Consider the following 23,957-nt stretch of genomic DNA (forward strand, 5'->3'; position numbering starts at 1 on the left):
CTGGCCCTTGTTCACAGCGCTTAAAAATATTTGCTTGCCTCAAGAGCGCCTGTTTCCATGCTTCTTTGTGAAAAGAAGCTGAAAATTGTTGAAATTCTAATCTATTACATTGTGTGAATGTTAATTTAATGGCATCAAAAGGCCATTACAAAAAGCAACAGGTTGCTGTTAATTTAATGGAATCAAAATGCAATTACATTAAATTAAATTAAAACAGCAACCTGTTGCTTTTTTATCTCCTCGATCCTTGGATGTCGGTCAGATTCAATATGCATGTTTGTACCAGCTGCTCCTTTGACCAGCATTCCTCGGGATTAGTTTAAATTCCCTCTAGGTCAAAGGTTAATGTCACTGATAAACAGTGCTTAAAAAATTCAAACAACCTTGAGGTGCCCTTGAAGGGGCTTATCTGTTTTATAAGTTGCAATTTATATTGTGGTTCGGTTTAAATACTCTAACTGATTAGGATTGTGGAGTGTGAGGATGACTCAGCTTGTCGAAGGCCGTAGGTAATCATGGGACAAACACTAACCAAAGTCCATCCATACATGTGGAAGCTACAATCGTGAGGGAAGTTTGACAGTAATACCAAACACACACAGAGTGAATAAAGACCCTTCTAAACAAGACTAGATTAATGACGGAGGAGCAGTATGTCCACTCGAACCGCAGATCTATCATTTACTTTCCTTGAAAGGATCTGATAAGCAGTGTAGGTGTACCCCTGATGGGAGGGAGTTGGGTCTCTACCATCCACCCGGCATTTGAGACGGCACACCGGAGAAAGCAGATTTAAAGAGCTCCCCCTCCTGCTCTCATCCTGCCAGCTCCGCTTTACTTTATTCTGCTACGAGAGACCCCTCCTGGCATCCTCCTGCTCCCCCGACAATGCCGAGAAGATTTCCAAGAGCTCAGCGCCACAGCGAGCGTATCAGCTGATTCCCTCTCACAGAAGGCGAGGCAGAGTACCCTGTGTGCATGTTACAACAGAGCATAGTAAGTACCAAACAGTGGGCACAGCTCGGGGGGGAGTTTTCTCTTTTCACAGCTGGCACCTGTTTTTTTTTCCTTTGGGGGAGTAGTGTAAATAGATGTAGATGACAGATGTTGGAGTTGTAAGTGGCCGTTATCATCCCTGTCCTTGAGGTGTGTCGCGGTGCACGTTGGAGCCAAGGTTTATTTCTTTTGGTGTGAGGATAGAGAGGGTAGAGATGGTAGAGCGGGGGGGTTCACCCCACTATGCCTCTATGGCTCCTGCTGACTTGAGCTGCTACTGTTTACACGCATGTCCTGGCTAACTATCTGAGTGTGACATCCACATCGACCTCACCTCTGTTTATTATATAATATATACATATCAAATATATATATATATATATATATATATATATATATATATACATATCAAATATATATATATATATATATATATATATATATATAGATATATATATATATATATATATATATATATATATATATATATATATATATATAGATATATATAATTAACGGCTGCTCTGTGAGGATACACGTTGGTCACAAAGAGTATTTCAGACTTATTTATGTCCGTTTTCATCTACCACCATCTCTTTTGTCAGCTAGAGTTTGTAGTAAAACTTAAAACTGCTGTAGTAGTACACACTGCTAAATTGAGAAAAAGAACCTTGAGCCTCTGCAAGGAGGAATACCAGTCATTCTTTCTCATCTCTATCTGGTATGATGGGAGCAGGAACTCTGCTTGACCTCATGGTTATGGTTTTGGGGCCCTGTAACATTCTAGATATGTGAATCTGAGCCTGTTTAGATACAAATATACATACAACTTATACAACTTATCCTGAGAAAAGTTGTATTTATTGTATATGTGTAAATAAAACACCAAATATTTCTGCTGTAATCATATGTGTGGCTGGAGGAGGTTTTTGTCATAAACTAAAGTGTATGGTGTAAAATTTGAGGATAAATAATTTGTATAATTTCAAAACTACACATATGGTGATTTCATTTGATTCAGGCAGTGCATGAAAAATAAATATCAGCATTTGGATTGGATTTGGAAAGTAAGTAAGCAAACAGCTTGGTTTTTACTTCTTTATTTATTTACGCCATATTTTTATGACACTTAATTGTTAGGAAACAATTCAGTGCTCTCAATCAATTAAGTTGAATTAAGTTGTTGGATGTAACCCTGCTTTAAAAAAATCAAAGAATCAAAGACGTCCAATTTAGTTTAATAATGAAATCATGATATATTAAGAGCCTCTGCACAGAATCATATAGGTTTAACAACAACGCTGTTTCCCCAGTCTTTAATCTAGAAGGCAGTGTTCCACTGCAGCAGGAGGTCATCTTCTCCTTTGGGACAATAATGTCACGTTGATGGAAGCTGGCTTCCTGCAAACAAACAGACCCACTGTGCTGAAACGTTTGAACACCAACTGGGGATGCTGCGAATTCTGTGACAAATAGTCCGGAAGTAATGTGGCTAAAACAAAAGCCTCAAAGAATGCAGGTTCCTAATTAACGGGGGATTCTGGTGCAGTGCTCTACAGTGTGAGCCCAGTGCGGCCAAGCAAATTACGAGTTGTTACTGGAAACAAGCCTCGCCAAGCGTGAGGGTGTGTTTGTGCGTGTGTTTGAGAAGTGTTCCTACATGAACCTATGGTTGTTTATATTTGATCTCATGTTGTTTGTGTGTGCAGAATCCTTCAGCATCATCACCCTCTGAACTTTTCTGAAATGTCAAATCATAAATCTTTCCGCCCAGCTCAGTTCCCCCCCCACACCTCCACTGCTCTATACTGCATGGTGATGCAGCGAGGCACCACTCGCTGTTCAGATCATCCGGCACCTTCATAGCAGTGAATGTCAGTAGAAGTACTGCTAGATTATTTCATGATAAAACACATTTGCTTTAAGCAAATATACACTTGTTTTTTTTCGCAATATGATGTCTCCTGAAATGTTTTGATTTAAAGAAATACCATGTATTCATGGCAGGCTCATTTATTTGTTAATTTTGCATCTAATAGATAATCTATCTAACATCTATCTATAGCCATGGAGAATGAATGCTCTTGCAAACCTGATGCAATTAATCAAAGACTTCATTTGTTGCATCAGGTGTGTATTAGAAACATGGGTAAGTCAAGAGAATTGTCCAAAGAGATCATTGCCTTTCACAATCAAAGAAAAGGATACTACGATTTCAAAGGCAATGGATGTTCCTATAGATAATTTTGAAAGCATAGTTTGCAAGTTCAAAGATGAAGGAACAAATTCTGCACTGCGTGGACGAGACAGAAAGAGGAAGCATCGATGGCTGCCACCAGGTTTCGGATCAGCCATGCGCCCAAAAACCATCTGTGATGAAGTTAAGCTGGGACCATCCAACAAGACAATGATCACAAGCTTTGTTTCGTACAAAAGTAGTGGAAGACTCTAGCGTGTCCGTCACAATGGCCTGACTTAAACCCCGTAGAAAATCTCTAGTGGGATTTGAAGAATGCGGTTGCAGCACACAAACCTCTGAATGTTAGAGAGCTGGAGGCCATTGCCTCTTAGGAATGGGCTGAGATTCCTCAGCTATCAGACCGTGGTGTTTGGCTATCCATCATGTTTGCATCAGGTCAGGTGTCTTACACCTTAAGGAGTTTTCTTTAAATAGTGTGAGGGACTTAAGCGAAGCAAGCACAATTTTAATAAATACAAAAAACTCATCAGACTCAACGGCCCTGTGTTTATGCAGACTTGCCAATCTGGCATGCATCAGTGATTAGATTCTCTTTCTTCATCAAGAGTAAGAATCATCATGTGATGGATGATTAACCTATGCTTCAACGTATCAGACAGCATGTGTGAATACTGAATATTATCAAGGATTATCCTTCATTTACTCTCAAATCCGTGAATTGAAAAGTCCAAACCTCGTCCTGGTCTAGTCACAAATAAATATTCAATGGACAACGACAAATAGAAAAGGCATTATATTTCAATCCTCTCCAGAACAGCCCCACTGACGACTTATTGGTTTCTTATTCTATACTGTGACAGTAGCATACGTCCAGTTAAAGCAATGAATGGCCCCATCTAACTGAAATCAATAACGCATGGCGAGCTGGCTAAGACAGAGTGCTGATACTATACTCTGTGGTTCCTCAGCCGGCGGCTGTGCTGTGGTTCATTAAAAGCTAAACTTATAGGTGGTTTTATTGGAACCTCAACCAGCAGCCTGATAAACCAAGCAGACACAGGACGCCATCAGACCAGATTGTTAATACTGACTTCTAATTTTGTTTGCTTGTTTTTTTTGTTTTCCCCCCTTTGGTGTTTTTGTTTTCTCTCCATCTTCATATCTCTGCAGCCACAGCCTGAGGGCTACATCATTTCGACACCCTGTAACCGGACAAATATCCCCAGAAAATACAGAATACACACTACAAGACAGGTGAGTTGTTGTTGTTTTTCTTCCTGAGATTGATGCATGTACTGTTTGCTTGAAATACCGTCAAGTTAGTTCAAGGTCAAGTCGTGGAAGTCCAGAAATAGAGAGTAGGGAGTAGCCGGTCCCCCTCCCTGTTGAGGCATATCAATCACTAGTCTGTTTGTGTGTGTTGTGGGGAGGTGGGGAATACTGTTTCAGCAAAGTGTTCATCAGGAAAATGAGCTGAGGACGTTGTAATAATGTTCATCCAATTGAATGTGTGCATTTCCATAATGTCGCCTCTAACTGACTTCACACGCTCATGCTTTAGATCCCACAGTCTCTTCAGTATTATTCTTTGCAGTTATGATAATGGATGACACTGTCACATCTGGATTCATCAATTTGGCTGAGATGATTAAAAATAAATTCAGGTCCATTCGGGGCATTGTCCTTAGTGTAGTGAGGTCATAAAAATAGAAACTGACTGCTTCTAACTTTGATTCGGACCATGACAGAATCAGTGCCAAGTAGGTTACCCTAATACTTCTTTGACTTTCAGGTTAAATTTAAAATACCAACAGGTCAAAGTCATTTTGCAAATTTTGTATCGATTTTTAGTTTATATTACTTGTATTTCAACATTGTACCTTGTATGGCAGTTGGATCGATTGTCTTTGCTTCATGTGATCTCTCACTCTGGGATCTGTGCATTAATCCGGGCGAAAGCTTTTGGCAAGTTTTGAGCACAAGATTGCTGGGCAGACAGATTTCTTTCTAAATTTGTTGTTAAGTGTTATTATCATATGATTTGAATCCATAAAAAGATGATAAATGATCATATTGAATTCAAGCCGAGCCCTTATTATATCCCAGCAGGTGTCTGATCGTATTTAAGCCAGCTGATGACCAGGCATCAGACAGATTCCTATTAAGCTTTTTCCCTCCTCATTCCCACCGATTAAAAGATACAGAACTAATTTTCATGCATCCGCTATTGTACATTTGCAGAATCCCTCCGATTACCCCTGATTCAGCCACGGATTTATGTACCTTCAAGGGTTGTAAAGTCACAGTTGCTTTAGTAGCATATTTTGAATGGAGACAGAATTATTATTTTTACTTTATTTTTAAGATATGGTAAGAACAGCTTGTTTTATGGCCCTGGATGCCTTAAAACAGGCGGGACGGATGGTGCAACATGTCAGTTTGTCATCAGAGTAAACTATTACTCACATTGATGCTTAAGGAATGATGCCATATCGCCACATGTGAACCTTTTGAAGTATTGTGTCAAACACCAGCTTTAAACACTTGTGTGCAATTCACCAGGTGCGTTATCCGTTTTACCTTACCTAAGTAATTTTATTATGATTATGGATTGTTCTGGTTTGAGCTCAGTGTTCAACTAAAAGAGAGAAGTTAAAGGACAGGTTTACTTTAGTAACATTGTAACTTACGTAAGGTTTATTCAGCTTTTTTTATCTCTAAAAAAAGTTAAAGCCAGGTCTCACTCCTGGTATTGAATGTGTGCGCACATTTATTACCTCACTGAGGAAGCAAAGTGTTCACTGTCATGGTGAAGTTAGGGGCTTTATTCTGCAAAATGAAAGTTGGTTTCTTCCATGAATCACTGACTGCCTTCAAAGCGAGGAGAGCCACGGTGTGTTCCCTGGAGGGCCGGATCGGATTGAGGACAGCGCAGCCAGCCAGCCTGGAGGCTTTGACTTTGTCATAGATTATCCCACTATGATCAATTCGACAACTCGCCACACGTCCACCCACTGCCCTACAGGATTACAAAAGAAAATACCCTTCTTTCCATCATACAGTGGCAAGAGAGGCAGAGAGAAGATGCAGTTTAGCGTCTTTCTCTCCTCTACACCCCAGGCACTGTGAAATATCGCTCCTCTCCACCACATGCCCCGACAAATCACCTGGGGAACTGTTCCGATGGCAGAGGTGGTAAACAGTATGAATACTTCACATAAAACAGCAGAGTACCCTTGATCCAACACAAACATCCTGTAAAATGCTGGCTACTTTCCAGGCTGCAAGTGCAGATACTCTAAGTTTGTTCCACTGTGATCTTCTTTTCCCACTTGTTTATTTATTTTCTTTAGTCGCCACAGATAATCGTCTTTTCCTTGACATCAGTGTAGTGCAGCAACACAAAGCAGGAAAAAACAACAATTGCTTCTAAGCCTTTAATGCAGGGACAGGTCACACTTGGTTTCCTATTGTAAATTCACTGCTGCAGTCGGGAAGAGGCTCAGCCAAGCACAGGACAGTTGCATGTCAATTATACTGGTGTACTGTCTCCCTACTGTATACATTCTTAATAAATTATATTTGTATAACACATGCTTAAGGGAGTGTAACATGGTTTAACCATTGGTGACTGACCTGACCAGACTGTTCTCCCTCCTTGTGTTTTCACTTTGAGAGGTTACTAAGAATAGCATAAATTGAACTGGTCATAATCCCAGGAGGATTCCAGGGGAATGATAATAATGCGTTTTAATAGAGGTCTGCTGGATTTGTGGATAATCTCCTGTGAGGTCATGCTTTATTGGAACACACTGAAATTCCTAATACATTTTTTCAGGCCCTTGTTCCATCGAATGGATCCTTGTTGTTTGTAGTGTTCATGTTGGTTGGTTGAATATCAAAAGATCATGTTTAAAGCTTTGTCTTTGGTCTGCGTTACTTTTCTTTCATGTTGATATTTCTGGGACGTTTGCAAGTTAACTATTTACAGTATGTGTGTCTCATGTGTGCTTTAACGCAAGGCTTTATTTGGTTTTGTCTGCTTATCTGGGGATGTGTATATTGTTTGGCAGACAAAGTGTCAATTAATTTTTGGCACACAAAGCTTTCACTGTTCCACCTCAGAGCCATTGGCTGTTTCAGGTCGCGTGGCGGTGTCAGGAAATAGTCATATCCTTCAAATGTGAAGGCTCAGCACAGCGTTCGTTTTCCCTGCGTGTCTGTGGTTCGGCAGTGGAATTAAGAAGGAATATTCCTTTTCCAATACCTGTGAATGTATTCTTTCTTATACCGTCTATATTACTGATCTTCTTCTACGCTGCCTTTTTAACTGCAGGATAGAAGCTCGCATGTCCAAGTCAGCGGCCAATCAGAGATCCCCGAGCATGGTCACAGAGTCCTCCAAGGCTGTGACCTCAGCTGCAGCAGATGCCAACTCAGGGACAAAGGTAAGTTACAGGGTTTGTCTTCCCTGAGGGCCCCTGTTGAGTATTTTCTACTCGTGTTTTTCAAATTTGATAACAATGATCGATCTAAAAATGAAACAAATCCGTTTCAGGAGCGTTTTGTGGTAGTAAAATGCTATAGCAGCTCTCTTGATCCACTGTCTCGATAACTCAAGAAGACATAACCTTATTCTGAAGATAAGGTCAATCATTTAGTCATTTTTCAAGCATGATACAACTTCAATACATGTCCTGTCTTACTGAACAAGGGTGCTTTGTTCAGTAAACTTCTCTGTTGACGGACTGCTGTGTTTTTCAAAGCGACATTTTTACTGCAAACATGTTTCTTGACTGAACATGAGACCACCACAGAAGCACAGGATTTACTAGAATCACAGAAATAATAAGCAACCATTCTGAGGACTGATTTGTCGTTAATAATATTTTTAAAGTAAATAACACTTGCTGATGTGACTCCCTTAAATTTTAACCATGCTGGGTTTTTTTTGACTAATGTGACGGTGCACTAAATTTCTTCGGATTGTAGACTGTTGACAAGACAATAAAATCAATACTAAAGCTGTTATCTTGGGCTCTTGGAGAATATTTCTCACTTTATTGACTCATTGAGAAAATGACCAGCAGATAACGTCATGGATATTGCTTTTTCTTTGTGATGATTGTTCTATGTGACTAAATCATATATTTTTGTCCTTCTGGTGTTTTCCATTGTGTTTCATTAGAACAGCACATATTAATGACCCTGTCGGAGGAAATCGGGTATGCATATTTGTCCCCTCAACATTTGAGTCTTTTTTTAGCCAGCTGGTCGACACAACCCCCGCTGATTTTTTACATTAAAATATCAGTCTGAAATGATCTTGTCTAGAATAATGCCTGATTACAAATGGATAAACCCATCCACAGGAATAGCGAGTTGGTATTTCCTCTTTTCATATATGGTTGTTAGAAAGGAAGTTCCAGGAAAGTAATTTTTCCATCTTAGTAAAAACATCTGCCATTGTGTTCTCTACTCTGTTGAGGGCAGAGCCATGGTACACTCCACTACATCTCAGACCTTTTTTTATGTTTATGCCTTCAGAAGACGAAACTGATTTTTCCTTGTGTAAATTGTTTTTTTAAACAATCAACAATATTAGAGAAACTACTAGTAAAACAAGCACACATTCCACATCCATTTTACTGAAATATAACTTCACACCCTCCCCCCATATTGGATCCACACCCTCCCAAGGTCCCGTCCCCCATGTTTGAGAACATCTGCTATCCACACTACAGCTCTATTATGTACTGTACAGTGTTGACCCAGGTAAGCAAGCTGAAAAGGCTGAAAGTTCTTCAGCAACACATTGTAAAGTCTTTTGGTCTTTCTTTACTCTCTGCAGGGATGCAGAGGTACAGGGAAAGTGCACAGTTTTGGCAAGAGGGATCATGCTATTAAAAGGAACCTCAATGTCCCAGTGGTGGTGAGAGGCTGGCTCTATAAACAGGTGAGCTGGTGTTCCTTTGCTCTCATACTCTGAAAGAAAGACCCCACTTGTCACAGTTTTTGTGACCCGGATGGGAGTGTTTTATGAGAGCACATAATGTTCAAACATACAGTAAATAAAGAATAGCTCCCGACCAATCCCAGAGTGAGAGACCTACAGTAGTTACATGTAGAGGCTGCAGCTTTGTGCCTATGCTTCAAGTTAAGAATTAACTTTAATCAAATTGTTTTTATATTGGTATGCATAAAATCTTCTTCACTACTGCGCTGTATTCCTACAACTTCGAGTCTCGAATCTAATTCAAGCAGTGTTCCTGTGAGAAGGATTTGTAAATGCTCTGTGTGTTGTGTTTCCCTCTTCACCCCCAGGACAGCTCCGGAATGCGACTGTGGAAAAGGAAGTGGTTTGTTTTGTCGGACTACTGCTTGTTTTACTACAAAGGTGAGTCAATGAAAATGGCACTTGGGCAGCGTTAAACGGACACAAATCCAAATGGTCCCGCAGTCTCATTTGAGGGAAGATTTATTTATCTGTTAATTATATAATTAGATATAAAACTCCTTTTTCTCCCACTTCTCCATCTCCTTCCTTAGTAACTTGTTTTATTATGGGATGTGATCTGTGCTTGTGTTGCAAGAGCATCTACCTCTGTTCACTTAATCATCCTGAATAATAGATAAGCCACATGCCACCTCCTGCCACATGCAGCCACATGGCCTCGACCAGGCAAGAGTCACCAATTAATTATGCCTCTCTAATTTTCCTGCTGTTCATAAATCTGCATTCATTCGTGGTACAGGGCATAGGCAGGATTGGAGATTGCTGTTTTGCACATGTTAATATTCAGTGTGTTGTGTTCTTGCTTCACAGACAGCAGAGAGGAGACCGTGCTCGGTAGCATCCCTCTGCCCAGTTATGTCATTGCACCAGTTGAGCCTGATGACCACATAAACCGCAAATACGCTTTCAAGGTAACACAGTTTCGCCCGATTGTATAGCAGTAAGAAAACAGGTTGAAAAGGTTATATAGGAAAACTAATTTGCAGAGTAAAGAAGGGGAAAACGTATATAGTGTTGTTACCGATACAGAAACAGGGCATTATTTTGACACTTTATCTACTCTGTTCACTGATTTCATACTGTGGAAAGGGGCAGAAGTACATTTTCCACTGGTCTCTATAGTGTGCAAGAGAGGCTGCAGTAGTGCAATCGTTGTTATATTTGGCATAGTGCAAGAGCTTAGGTCTTTCACTGAAATCTGAATTGCCCGTAGCTCCTTGTGTTGCACTGAATGCAATCCAGCCAACCCACATTTGGTAATGGTGCCATTTTTATATAAAAATGTGCAACAAAACTTTTCATTGCATGCTGCAAAATCTTTTTCTAATTTCTGCCTGTGAATTCTTCAAGACAATAGCGAAGGGATTTATTTGTGTTACACCGAGAGTGTCAAGATTACCCAGCTCATCCTTTGTGGAAACACAGACCTTGCTGCAAAGAATGTTTGATGCACCACTGCAGTTCCTGGACATTTTGTTGCAAACCTTTCTACTGCTTTTACTTTGGCTTTTTTTCTCTGATTGTGTGTGTGTGTGTGTGTGTGTGTCTATATGAGTATGAATGTGTGTGCATGTGTGGCACGCATCTCCTAGGTTTCAAATATCATAGTACTCACAATGGAATTTGTATGATAATTGTGCTGCTGGAATTATTAATTATGCATGAGCCTATTCATCGTCTCCTCCCACCACTTGCTGGGGAGTATATTGAAGGTTAGGTGAAATGAGCCTTGGCTCTGCTGTGCCACCCTGTATTTAAGAGATCTCTATTCCCTCCAGCTCTCTCTAAGCCATCATGCATTAAAGAGCAGGAGATTTCCTCACTTGTATCTGAAGGGCTTTAGAAATGCTCTGTTACTGCTAGGTAAGCATGACAGCACCTCACTAGATGTCTGGTGGTGTTTGAAATAATGAGAGATAGTGACAATCATTCGACATTAATTTGACTATCAGCTGAATATAAGATATAGGAAAGCAGGTTGTTTTAAGTCAGTACAGTAGTTCTTTGGAGTTTTTTTTCACTGTTTTTGAATCTTTATCCTACTGAAGCAATGAAGGAAGCTGTGACGCCACTACGATGTATTTGACGATATAAAACGCTTTCGATGTTGCCACTGTTACTCATTTTTGTGTCTTTTATGACTGCCGTTCAACTACAGCCAGAGACTTTTCTACTCTTTCTTATTGAGTCAGCAACTCCCTGTGGCTTTCTGTGTTTCTCTCATTCCCTGTTGGTCAATTGCTTCCCATTGTGACTCGGTTTGTGTGCGCGGGCGGAGTGAGTACTCTTCTCTGCGGGAGGTCGTCCTCAATCACACTGGCTTCCTGTCTTGCATGAATAGGTATTTGATTTCACTTTAGCATCATCAGTGGACCGCCTTCCTCAGCTCATTTAGCTTCATATCATACCAGCAGCTGCAAAGTCTCTTTGTGTACACAGACACGAATACAGCCATCTATGGACAATGCCAGAGCACATACGGGTGCCTCATTAGTGTTTTAAACTATTTTGCTATGAATATGTAGGGGAACGTTTTTGAATATTTTGTATTTGTATAGTGAGACATTTTATTGTTTTATACTTTACTCCACCTAATTAGATTTGGAATGACACAGACTATTGGAGAATAAATGCAGGACTCATAACTCTTTTTTATAGTCCTCTATTTCTGTATATTCCCAGTGACTTTCGTATTTGTCTTGTCCAGATGCATATCATTTATCACATCCCCATTGTCATTGGAGTGATGGGATGGCAGCCTTTCAATCATTTCCCCGCACTCCTCTGATTTCTTTGCCTTCTTCTGATGTTTGTTTCCATCAGCACTTTCCCCCCTACTGTAAAAACATTAATCTTTACAATATACAGTACCAGTCCAAGGTCTGGACATTTTTCTCATTCAATTCAATAAGAAGGCGTGTCCAAACTTTTGACTGGTACTGTATATATACATTGATACAATGTACAATGTTAACTTGTTCTTCTACATCTGTTTTGAAGCAGGTCCCTTGATGTTTTTTCTTTGCAGTGTTTGGCTTATTAAATATTGCCCAAATGTGAAGAGTTTTTAAAATCATGATGCATTTACTTTACAGTATTCAGAATACTGGCTGGTCAGCTCGTTTCTCATTTGGTTCTCTTAATAACCAAAAGAGCCCATAAGCTTTATACAGTTTGTTCTTTCAGAAGATTAACACTGACTGGAATGTCCAAGGTTGTAAACACAACAGACACAAACAGTGACAATCATCCCACTAATCACAGATCATTCATTTAAAAGGTATTTTGTAAGCAGTAGGCAGTTGTGATGCGCTGTGAACCTTTTTCTAACAATGGCTAGCCTTTATTTACGGCCTGTATGAATGATAAATCAGGATTGTATCTTTATGCTTACCAGGACCTATTCTTTCAGATATTACCACTTGATTAGTTGGAGGTACACAATATAATAAAACACTACTAACTGCTTCTTTGCACTCATTTACTCCATGTTGAGTGGATCAGTACAACTTATTCATTAAATGAAAAGTTGATCAGTACCATTTTTTAACTAAGAGAACCTTTGCATTCAGAGTTTACACAATAGAAGACAGAGACTAATTACCTTTGAGACTGTGCTCCAAAGGGCTGAAGGATCCTTTTTTAATGATCTGCATCACAGTTGGGTTTGGTGTAGTTGGTCCGAAAGGCTTTGATGGTACAGTATGACAATAATTCTCCAAGATTGACACCACCACGTAGAAATAACAAAGGACGGCTAATGGTTATGATGTGTGCTAATGCATTTCCTCACATAAGAGATGGCCACCTGCCTGTCAACTGCTGCTGCACAGTCGTTTGCTGCAGGCGATGGCTCATTTCTGTGTGAGATGCTGAAGCTTTCTTTTTAAACAGTTGCACAATTTCACCTGAGTTGTGCTTTTTTTTCTCTTCAGAAACAGCACAATGTTTCTGCTGCAGCACTGTGATCCCTCCCCCCTTTTCAGTAAAATATTGCAGTAAACTTTGTCATCACTGAGGTGACAGCTGAAATAATCTCAGTAAACAAGAAAGCAAAGCTTTTCCCTCATCAGCCTCATTGGCAGCTCTTACCTGTCTCCATCAAGAAGTTCTCATATGTATCCTCTCTCTTCCTCTTCGATAGGCGAGCCATACAGGGATGCGCTCCTACATTTACAATAAGAACTCTGTGATTGGCTCTCAGGCAGAACACTGCGGGATGCGGACATATTTCTTCAGTGCGGACACACAGGAGGACATGAATGGCTGGATCCGGGCCATGAACCAGGCTGCGCTGATGCAGCAGAGTCACACTATAAAGAGGTTGGTCTCGCCCCACAGAGTAGGAACCATTACCCACATTGTACAAACAACAACCACACTAGTACAAACAACTCTCCTTCCCTTAAATACAGCACTGTCCGTGAACTATGTATGTCTTCAGTGATATCATGTAGGAAATCTGAATGGCACCCTCTTTAATCAAACAGTTATCTGATTTTTGCTAGCACATTATGTGTTGAGGTTTTCATGCATATACTCTGGTGTTTAATATCTCTGTCATAGCTGCAATTTTGAGCTTGCTTTACATGTCCTCTTTCTGAAAAGAACGAGTTGCCTTCCGCAGTAGCTGCAGCGTCTACTCTGGGGAACTAAGATGTCTGCAGTTATTCAGTGTGTGTACTGCATCTGGGTCTGGTATAGTTGAGGCTTATTTCAACCCATTTTAACAGCAGTATTTTAAAATGATTTTCTTAAAGTGGCAGAAATAGTCTGCAATACACACGGATACTGTCTCTACTGAATCGGAGGTAAAAGCATTACAATCTGCATTTAAACATCTTGGATTAGTTTGATGCACTGCACGCTTTGAATGGTCTGCACTATATCACCATCTAGAGGCCAATGTAAGTCAGTACTCCTCTTTATTTAGAAAGCGCTCAACCATCCTACACAATGATCTTATTTTGTTTCCTTGGAACATAACAGTTATTATATGAAATTAAGACGAAATTCATTTGGAAACTACAATTTAGCATCCTTAACTTGTGTGTCCCTTGGGATTTTTATTTACTGCCTAATGTCATTTAATCTATTGTCTTATGAATAGTGCCACACTTTATCATAATATATGGTGAAGAGGAGGAATTAGATGATGGTTACATAGCTGAATGAGTGTAGGTTTTTGTAAAAGTTGAAAGATTAAGTGATTTTATGCTTCACTTCACTACTATTTGTAATGCAAGATGCGGCACCCACAGCCATTTATTCACTTGTTTTCAGGCACTAACAAAACCACTGGTTCCTCACCCTCATGTCTAACTTTTTCAGAGAGGTGGAGAATCCAAAGAAGACTGTGCAGAAGGCTCCGCCACAGACCAGCCATGTCCACATCCACCAGAACTCATGTCAATCAGAAAGCCTTTGCAGGACAGAAAAACCTCCGTATAATAGTATCCGACCGGCCCATAGGGAGGAGGTGAGGTATGGATTAGAGATCGAAGGGAAACCCAACCACTCAGCAGCAGAGGGAAGAGCACAGAGACTCTCCCCAGACTGTGTTGATGATGGCACCCACAAGAACGGACAGCCAACCGTCATCGAAGTGGCTCTGCCACCAGAACAGAATGGAAACCTCGTCCGTCAGAGGGGCTTCGTTTCACACGTGGACACTGAGAGACATGTGCAGAGGAAGAATACGCTGGCAAAGGTGGAGAAGTGGGTCAATGTTCAAAAAGGGGACCCACTAAAGAGGTCAGTTAGAACCCTTATGAAAAATGTATCAAAAATGTAAATGGCGCCCTTAAGTGTCCAGTATGAGTACTACATTTACATTTTTTAACAAGAAAGCATTCTTGTTGTGGGCACGTAATAGTACTTTAAAAAAAATATAAATGCAAACAACATCCCTGTGTTTTTCCGCATAGTGCTCCGTCTGCCGAGTACGACCTCCCTCGGGGGACTCCTCCATTAAAGCCCAAAGCCTGTACAGAGGCGGATGCGGCCTATCAGTCGTTGCCAAAGTCTCCCCGTCTCCCGCCTGGCTGCGCTTCTCCTCCAGCGTCATGCAAATTGCCGAGTGACTACAAGTACGCCCATGACCGGCTCAGCCACTTCCGCATGTCCACCGACGAGCGCATGGCCACCAAGGAGGGGATGGTGTGGCAGCTGTACGAGTGGCAGCAGCGGCAGCAGTTCCGTCATGGCAGCCCCACCGCTCCTATCTACACCGGCCCCAACTTCACGGACTCCTCGTCTTTCAGGGTGACTGTGGAGATGCCCCGATCCATCTCTGTCCCTCCGTCCCCGTGTGAAGTTCCGCCGTCGGTCCCCGCCTCCTTCAAACCCCTGTCCCCTCGCCGGCCACACACTCCCTCAGACAGACGCACGATCAGGCCCTTGGATGAAGTGGCCCATGAGGACAGCACAAGATCCAGCTCTCCCGGACATATTTGTGCCCATCTTTCCCAGGTAAGACACCTACTTAGAGACGAGTGGCATCTCTGGTATAACTTCTTTGTTCTGCCTCTTATGAATCCAATATTTACATATGATATAGAATAATGATAATTTCCCTTTTCCCCACTTAAACTCAAATTTTTTTAGTATTACATTTAGTTCTCAATGCTCATTTAAACCGCTAACTTAACGTAATGTCCTGAATACACAAAGGAATGTTGCATTGATATTATTAATGAATTACTTTGTAAACCCTCTGGTGCTTTGTATTGCCTTCTGTAGCCTGGGTTAGAAAACACACGGCTGTGCGAGGAACAAGTTATGCATGCAGAGCAATAATCCATTTTAAGAGAAAGTTAGGTCTTATTTAACATTTTTAATAATTATCAGCAAAAACCACCCCGCGAACAAGTATTGTCCATGTAGCCGCAAACTAACATAACTTACGTCTCCATGCCGTAGACCACAGGCCGAACTGCCCCGTCATCCAAAAAATGATTAACACCTGAAAGAGTACACCGACTGACATATTTGTCGTCAGTGTAGTTAATGCCACAAAGCAGCGTGTCCTGGCTGCTCAGAAATATCTTTCTCACACAAAACTATTCTCAAGATCCAAAATAAAATCTTTTTTTAATTCAAAAACACTTTCTGGACATTGGCCAAGTGGGTGGAAGATTAGCTCTGAACATCTGAAGGCTTTGGATGTTAATGACATGTCATGGATCATTTATTGATTAGACAATTAGTCAATCAACAGAGAGTTAAACAGCAACCATTTTAAAACATTGATTTTCCCATGTAAGAATTTGCTTCTTTGCTTTTTTAATATTTCTGTAAGCTCAATATTGCAGAGTTTTGAACTGTTTGTCCAACAAATCAAGCAACGTGAAGAGGTCAAATTGGGCTCTAGGAGGTAGTTTTGCGCAATTTAACCGACAAGCTATATAAACACAATTTATTTACTGGTTGATCTTTGTTTTCTGCAGCCCTAACTCGCATAGTAGAGTCATAGAGAAACACCCTTGGGTGACACTTGGAAATAGTGTCAAGGGGGACAACCACGTGTAATTGGTAGAGAATCATATTTCAAAATAAAATATTAAAACACTGGTGGTTCGGGACCCCTGATGTACAGCATAAACAGGTCTTTAAAATGGATGATGACGTTGATGAATGTGCTGATACCCAGTCATTGGTGCTCAACGCTGTTATAATGGCCCACAGTTAATGTCACTGCTCTGTCATTGGCATCCGACTGAAGCCGAGTTTGATGATTCGGGCCAAATCACAAAGGTCTCCTTCTCACGGTAGGTTTGAAATCTAGCTGTGAAGTATCGATTGATGTAGACTTGAAGGATGTAAGCTCACATGGACACCATGGGAAAGTAAGCATCAGGAGCATGAGAATGCTCCCACTTCTCAGCGAACACACTTTGATGCTCATGTGAATCATTTGCAGATTCACACGGTTCACAGGTGGTGCGAGTGTGTGTGTGTGAGTAAAAGCTCGCCACTCCGTCGTTCCCTAGACTGTCGCAGCTCTTAGACAGCACCGCTACAGGGGACGGAGCAACATGGCCGTCCCGTCATCCACAGCCTCCACAAGTGAACAGATGCACCTCCAATCCATCGCCACAGTAGCTCACACACACACACACACACACACACACACACACACACACACACACACACACACACACACACACACACACACAGGCCTCACAACCAACCTGTCGACCTTACAAGTGTCACAGATCACTCACTAATTCACTGTTTCCTCCATCATGAACCTCATTTTGGAGCATCTATCTGTTGAGGCCGAGGGTGCTCTTAAGTAATAGCGATCTGTAAATCTCTGTGGAATATCACTAAGAAGTATGTTTTATTAGTAGCTAATACAATTTGCCAAAGGCTCCTCAGCACCCTATAAACATCGCTACTATATCTCAAACATCAGCAGCGGTCTTTTTCTTCTGATCTCGCATTTGAATAAAAAACCTATTATACAGCAAAAAAATGGTGGCATGGGAATCTCCGAGGGAACGGCTTACAGTGCTTCTCTTGCTAGTAGCAAACAAATGTTATTTTAAGAAAGCAGGTTTAGTATAATTTATGTGTAGTTAATTAAATCTCTTGTTGTTTGTGTCCTTTTAAGGCTGTTTGGTGGGCCTGGTTTTCACTAATTCTGTGTGTTAAGCAAAAACGTCAAATTTCCACAGCCCTGTAGCGTCTAAAACTCAAGAAACACCTTGTTTGGTATAAGAGTAAGGGTGATGAAAGGGAGAAAGGCATAGATGAAAAAAGAAATCTGCTGTGTAGTCAAATTTGTTTGCAGACTTTGAGGCTATGGTTTAACTTTTTTCACTTTGATAAAGTGGCTTATCTTTCACTTTTAACACTCACATACTAAAGATTACTTAATGAATTAGACATTCTGTTTGATTTAACTCTACGAGATCTGTAATAACAAGTTGCATTTTGTTTGTCCGCAGACTTCCCAAATAGAGAGAAGGTCCATGCCAGCCATGGGCTACATCACACACACTGTCAGTGCACCCAGCTTGCATGGCAAAACGGTACGATCCTCTTAATTACATTCCAAACATAAATGTCTTCACTTTTAAAGATGGCTGTCTTTGTGTATCAACATCGTCTTGCAGCCCGTTAGTCTGGGACAGCCAAAACTGGTATGAACAGGAATAACTCACTCCAAAAACTGATTTGTAATTTCTTCCCGGTGGCGGTATCAAGACGTAGAAGCCGGAGCTGTTTGCCTCTCCTATAAAACATTCTGCCGTTGTAGTGTTATTGTTACTCTCATCTTCAGACAATCCCTGATAGCACAACACCTCGTCCTCCCGTGTCTCAGCCACTGCAGCTCAGCCACTGTAATGCCCAGTTGGTTGTTAAGCATTTTCCTCTCGTCCCTCTGTGCTCTCACTGGCCTGCGGCCCCTAAATCCGGGCTTGGCTACAGCCAGAGGAGCTGACCCTGCTCCTCATTCAGCTTCGAAGGCACCAGGCTAAGATGGTCGGTGTGCATAGCCCCTGCGATGCATTCGTTCACCTTCAGCGCCACCAGCACAGCGGCCTTCTAGGCCCCAGCATGCAGGTCAGGGGCCACTGCTCTTCCCTAACCTCCTCCACAGCACACTGCAACCTCTGCCAGTGCATTGAGGGCCCGATCCCCCCCCCCCCGGCCTATTCCATATATTAACCCCATGTCATTCATACGACTTTGCAGTCTGTTGGTGTTGCTTGGTTGTCTCGTTCCTTTCCACCACTTTGGCATGGGCTGTTTTGCACCCCACACTGTCCCGATCGCCTCTTAGCTCTCCATTAGTGTCTTCACGCTTGTTGTCACTCATTCACCTCGTACAAAATTTGAGAACGCTTTCAGAGGCTTGTTTGACACGCGTAAAAATAATATTTGAAGCATCTTGCCTATGAGCTGTGCCTGCATTTGATACTTTCTTTTGAATGGCAGATGCATACGTTTCTACCAACATTTGTATCTATGTTTCTGTGGTATAATATGATGCTTTTGCTCTTGGTCTTCTCATTCTGAGGAAGCCATCAGGCCACAGTCTCCCCTACGAGCTTTTTGACTGACAGTGCATTGCTGTGACACCAGCAGATCGCAGTCAAGCTGCAACGGCGCTCAGTAATGACAACTCCACCCAGTCCGTAACAGCCGGCCGCTCTGTGACCATCCTCCATGCCTATGAAGAAATGCATAACCCTCAGTTTTACCACATGTCATGCTCAAGGCCTGTGTTGCTGAGTTGTGTATGAGGTCAAACATGAGGCAGTCAAATAAATGACACCATTATATAATTAGTTTGCCTTTACTAACTAATACGGAGGTTAAAAAGAAGGAGGCTGTAATTTAGACCGAGTAAATTAATGTTCTCAAGCCTCAACAGCAAACGATCTGGTCACCCATTCTCCTTTGTAGTTTAATTTTAAATTATTTATCTCTCCATTGCTCATTTAAAGGCTGATGATACTTACATACAACTGAAGAAGGACCTGGAGTATCTAGATCTGAAGGTGGGCCCCAACAAAGTAAATGCCACTTTATCCTTTTCATCCTCTTCTTTGGACAATCCCTGATTGCAATCTTGTTCTTCTGCTGCTGCCTCCAACATCTGCCCCCCTGTTTCCTCCTTTTTTTCTGTCTGTCTATCCTTGTGATGGAATTAACATGTATTTTCATTGTCTTCTTATGATCTAAAGTGTGCTTTCAAGGATACAAATATATTTTTACAAATATAATGTGGTGAATCCCACAAATAGTCCAAATTATCTGACAAAACGGGATAGCAATGTTTTTTGCTCACTTAAAGTTACTGTGAGGAACATTAAACTGGTTATGAAACATTCTCAATTCAATGAAGATGCCTCTTTATGGCATGTCTAAGATCCAAAAGTAAACGCTGTGTCTGGACTGTCTGCTGACTTCGACCAGAAGTCACAAGCCCGGGTGTGGGGAGGGAAGGGAGGCCTGGGGGAGCGAGGCAGACAGTCAGACCGCGCTGCACCAAAATGAGGATAAACTCCTCCACTTTCCTCCTCCATGACGGACGAAAATCTCACAAAATGAAAGTTCCTTGTGGTAACTTTAAGTCGTCCTGAAGTTCAGTTTGTTTCAATGTTTTCCATTGGATGATACAACGATACCTTCAGATGGAGCCAGGTTATGTAGTTGTTTTATCCTAAAACAAAACCTAAAATGTTCATTTTAGCCTTGTCGTAATTGGAATTAATGTTTTTAAATTAAATATTATAGTCAATGTGAAATAAAGTCATGTGTTTGTCAAATTGCAAAGGCTTATTACTGTTACCCACTACTCTCTATTTCCTGTTTCAAAACAGACCCAAAGTATTGATCAGTACACAATTTGTTTTAAAAATGTAAGGACGGTGTGCATTCAAAGTAAAACAGACCATTCCTCTGCTTTTCAGAAGGAATGTTACGCATCCCAAGTTATGCATGATATGGGGCATGGATTCCTAACCAATATTTCACTGTGTCATACTCCAACACTGCTTTGAGATTGGAGATAACTTTGGAGGAGTTTTTTGGGTCAAAGGGCATCCTCGCAAGCACTTAAATATTTGTGAATGCATGAGAAAGTATGAGAGAGGACCCAATGGTGCTCTGTAACAAATATGCAGGCAGTGTGACAACTTATATTTTAGGGCCTCTAGTTTCATTGTGGCAGCTGGCACAAAAAGACAAAAAAACATAGTGTGTGTGCTCACCATGGACTCAAGCTAAAATATCCCGGTCCTGACTTTCTACCTCAACAACTACTGTACCATTTTTGACAGATAACTGGTAGATAACTGCCCCATTCTGTAGGGAATCTATGGAAAGGACTATGCATACATATCTATATATATATATATATATATATATATATATATTGAGATCATGGTGATCCTCTCGGAGCTGCAGGCAGTTATGATTTGTTTGCCTAGAATGAGATGGATGTCATTGGAGAACTTGAATTTACAGATTTTAAACAAATGTATTGGATGTCTTACAAATGAAACTGCGATGAGGACCTATAGCTGGTGCAGGAACCTGCCTGCAGCTCATTGTTTTTTATTATTCTCACATATTACACTTACTTATTAGTCAGTCTCTTACAGGCTGCTTCCCCCCCCCATGAAACTAGGGGCCCCACGGTTTGACACCGACCCAATTTGATTCTGAATCAAAACGTTATCACACAAAATAAAAATATTATAAAAATAAAAGAGCAGCTTTGGGGGTTTCTGAAGTTTCTCCAAACACTGAATTTGCAGAAACTCTGTTTAAATGTTTTTGCACTGCTGCACTAATCTTTGCTCTTTTAAATCAATAAACAAAAAAACATTTATTCATTGATTGATCCACTTTCAACCCAGCTATTGTTATCTGTTCACTGGAATAAAGTCCGGAAAACATCGAAATGTGATATTTCTTTAATGATGATATACATTTTATTGTATTTGTGACTATGTGGAATTTCAGGTTACTGGACGTGAAAGTTTAAAAACAGAAAGACCAGCAAAGCCCGTGAAAATAGCAGAAAGTGATGCTGATGTAAGTGAATCATTACGTTCTCAGGATTTAAAGCACCCTGTTCATCCCTCGCTTTCTTTTATTTAAGATCTGCTTTTCTGACTTCTTACAATCCACTACAGAGAAGCAGCTGCCTTTAGTTTGACTTTGCTGTGTGTTTTTGTGTGGTTTGTGTATGCGTGTGTTCTTAAGTTGTGGTAAACAGAGGGTGCGGAGGGAAGGGAACGTATGTAACACTGTGGGGACACCCATCCACTCTGCACAGTGAAGGCCCGAGACTATCGACCACAGCTTTTATTTTCCTCCCAGCAATTTAAAGGGAAAAATACATGTAATGGGAGTTTTAGATGTTGAGCTGTTAAATTTTTCAGTTTGATTTGCCTGACCCTGCTTTTCTCGTTCTTTGTTTTCTGCTGAATAGAGGTAAATAAGATGGATGTCCTGGCTTTTCATCATTAGCATTGTTCCACTTTAACAATTTATACGCATTTGCCAGTAAATTGTCTGAACAATGAATATTTCATGCAATTAAAAACAACAATATACGGCAGCAAAATAAAAACAGCTTAATTATTAATTGAACAGAATGATAAATAGATCTGAGAAAAAAAATCTCTGTGTGGGAAAGACCGTGAACTAGGCAGTGTTATGTTGTTTTCATAAACACATAACCCATTTCTGGGAAAACAAATCTGTCAGTCTCAATAAACACACATTTCTCCAAAATTGAATTTGAAGTATGGATTTTTGATTATGATTACTCATAATGGGTATTACCAGATCTCACCCCCAAACTAGACGTATGTAGTCTTTTGATATTTCTCTCTGTGCCGATGAGAGGAAATTCCTCGGGGCTTTTCACATAGATGAGCTTTATTGACAGAAGCAAAGACGGCAGCAGACGATCAATTCCTCTTATCTTTCTGCGTTGTTAGAATATAGTTGAACAAGACTAGAATGAAGCGGCTGACCTCTGTTGTAAACAGATACCGAATCTCATCAAGCGGGTCGGTTTCATCTCACTCCTTGTTTTCATGTCCCATTATATATATATATATATATATATATATGGTGCTATTTGAGGTAAACAGAGACAAATACCAATGAGGTAAATGTGATATAATCCTTCCTGCAATCTTATTTCTTATTTCCAATATGTTTTAATCAACAGGTGAAATTAAGTCAATTGTGTGAACAAGACAAGATTCTACAGGAGCTGGAAGCCGGGATACGCTCTTTGAAGGAGGACAAGGTTTTTGTTTTTATGCAAAACATAAAGTTGGCTTTTGACCTTTTGTATGGGCAGTATTTATATTTGTGTGTGTGTGTGTGTGTGTGTGTACCAGCATGCATCTATAAAGGCTTCTTGTGTTATGACGGTGCCTTTCATGTGCTTATCTAGGACAAGCTAGAGTCTGTGCTGGATGTCTCCCACCAGCAGATGGAGCAGTACAGAGATCAGCCGGCCCATGCTGAGAAGATTGCCTTTCAGCAGAAATTACTTCAAGAGGATGTGGTGCACATCAGGGCTGAGATATCTCAAGTGTCCACAGTGAGAGACAAGCTGCACTCTCAAGTCTTTTGTGCTTATAATGGAATATGCAAGCGTCTTTGACGTCTTTATAAAAATAAACAGTTTTAATTTAGGTTTGGACTGAGTCCGCTACTACATACAAGTAATTGCGACCACTTACGATCTGTTTTTATTACCTAGAAACCAAATGGTTACCTCTATTTTTAGTTTTTCCCTTATGACGTGTCGGCAACTGGCACAGCGTTTCAGGTTGACTGTGACGATCAAAATGAGTGCTGAGGGACAAACTCGAGGCTGTGAAGAAACTCACTCTGAAAAATGCTTTTGTCAAAATGTTTACTGATATTCAAAATACTCAGAATTAACACAAGACGTTTTTTGTAGGCTGTCATTGTCAGACGTTTCAAAACATATTGGTAGTGCTTAAACATTTTGGATGCTCTCATTTGTCACATAATATGTAGAAGTATAATATAAAAATGACTGAACATTGGAAACAATGGAACAGATCAAATCTGATTCCAATATTTGACAAAATGGATTCAAGTGAGAAATCAAGATTAAAAAAAAACAACGCAGGACACAAGCTCCGTTCTACTCCCATACACATCTAACCATGTATGTGTGAAGTTTTTGTAGAAGCCTCTCTTCACACGAGTGGAGTACAGTATCCG

At 40.8% G+C, this 23,957-nt stretch overlaps 1 protein-coding gene across 10 annotated transcripts in view; it reads left to right on the forward strand.

Moving 5' to 3' along the window:
• Positions 1–23,957, forward strand: part of plekha7b (pleckstrin homology domain containing, family A member 7b) — a 55,692-nt gene that overhangs the window by 21,273 nt on the left and 10,462 nt on the right. For 5 of the 10 annotated variants that reach the window (XM_037450240.2, XM_037450224.2, XM_037450207.2 and 2 more), the window contains 14 exons: positions 4,367–4,450; positions 7,533–7,644; positions 9,048–9,152; positions 9,521–9,593; positions 10,023–10,123; positions 13,357–13,535; positions 14,544–14,966; positions 15,140–15,683; positions 18,167–18,250; positions 18,651–18,785; positions 19,673–19,741; positions 21,699–21,770; positions 22,921–23,001; positions 23,152–23,301. In XM_037450240.2, the coding sequence (XP_037306137.2) occupies positions 4,367–4,450; positions 7,533–7,644; positions 9,048–9,152; positions 9,521–9,593; positions 10,023–10,123; positions 13,357–13,535; positions 14,544–14,966; positions 15,140–15,683; positions 18,167–18,250; positions 18,651–18,785; positions 19,673–19,741; positions 21,699–21,770; positions 22,921–23,001; positions 23,152–23,301 (2,212 nt within the window). The remainder of the gene's footprint in view (positions 1–4,366; positions 4,451–7,532; positions 7,645–9,047; positions 9,153–9,520; positions 9,594–10,022; positions 10,124–13,356; positions 13,536–14,543; positions 14,967–15,139; positions 15,684–18,166; positions 18,251–18,650; positions 18,786–19,672; positions 19,742–21,698; positions 21,771–22,920; positions 23,002–23,151; positions 23,302–23,957) is intronic. The other 5 variants (XM_037450216.2, XM_037450231.2, XM_037450250.2 and 2 more) reach the window with 5 other exon arrangements.

This window comes from Pungitius pungitius, chromosome 4, assembly GCF_949316345.1.
Source record: "Pungitius pungitius chromosome 4, fPunPun2.1, whole genome shotgun sequence".
NCBI lineage: Eukaryota > Metazoa > Chordata > Actinopteri > Perciformes > Gasterosteidae > Pungitius > Pungitius pungitius.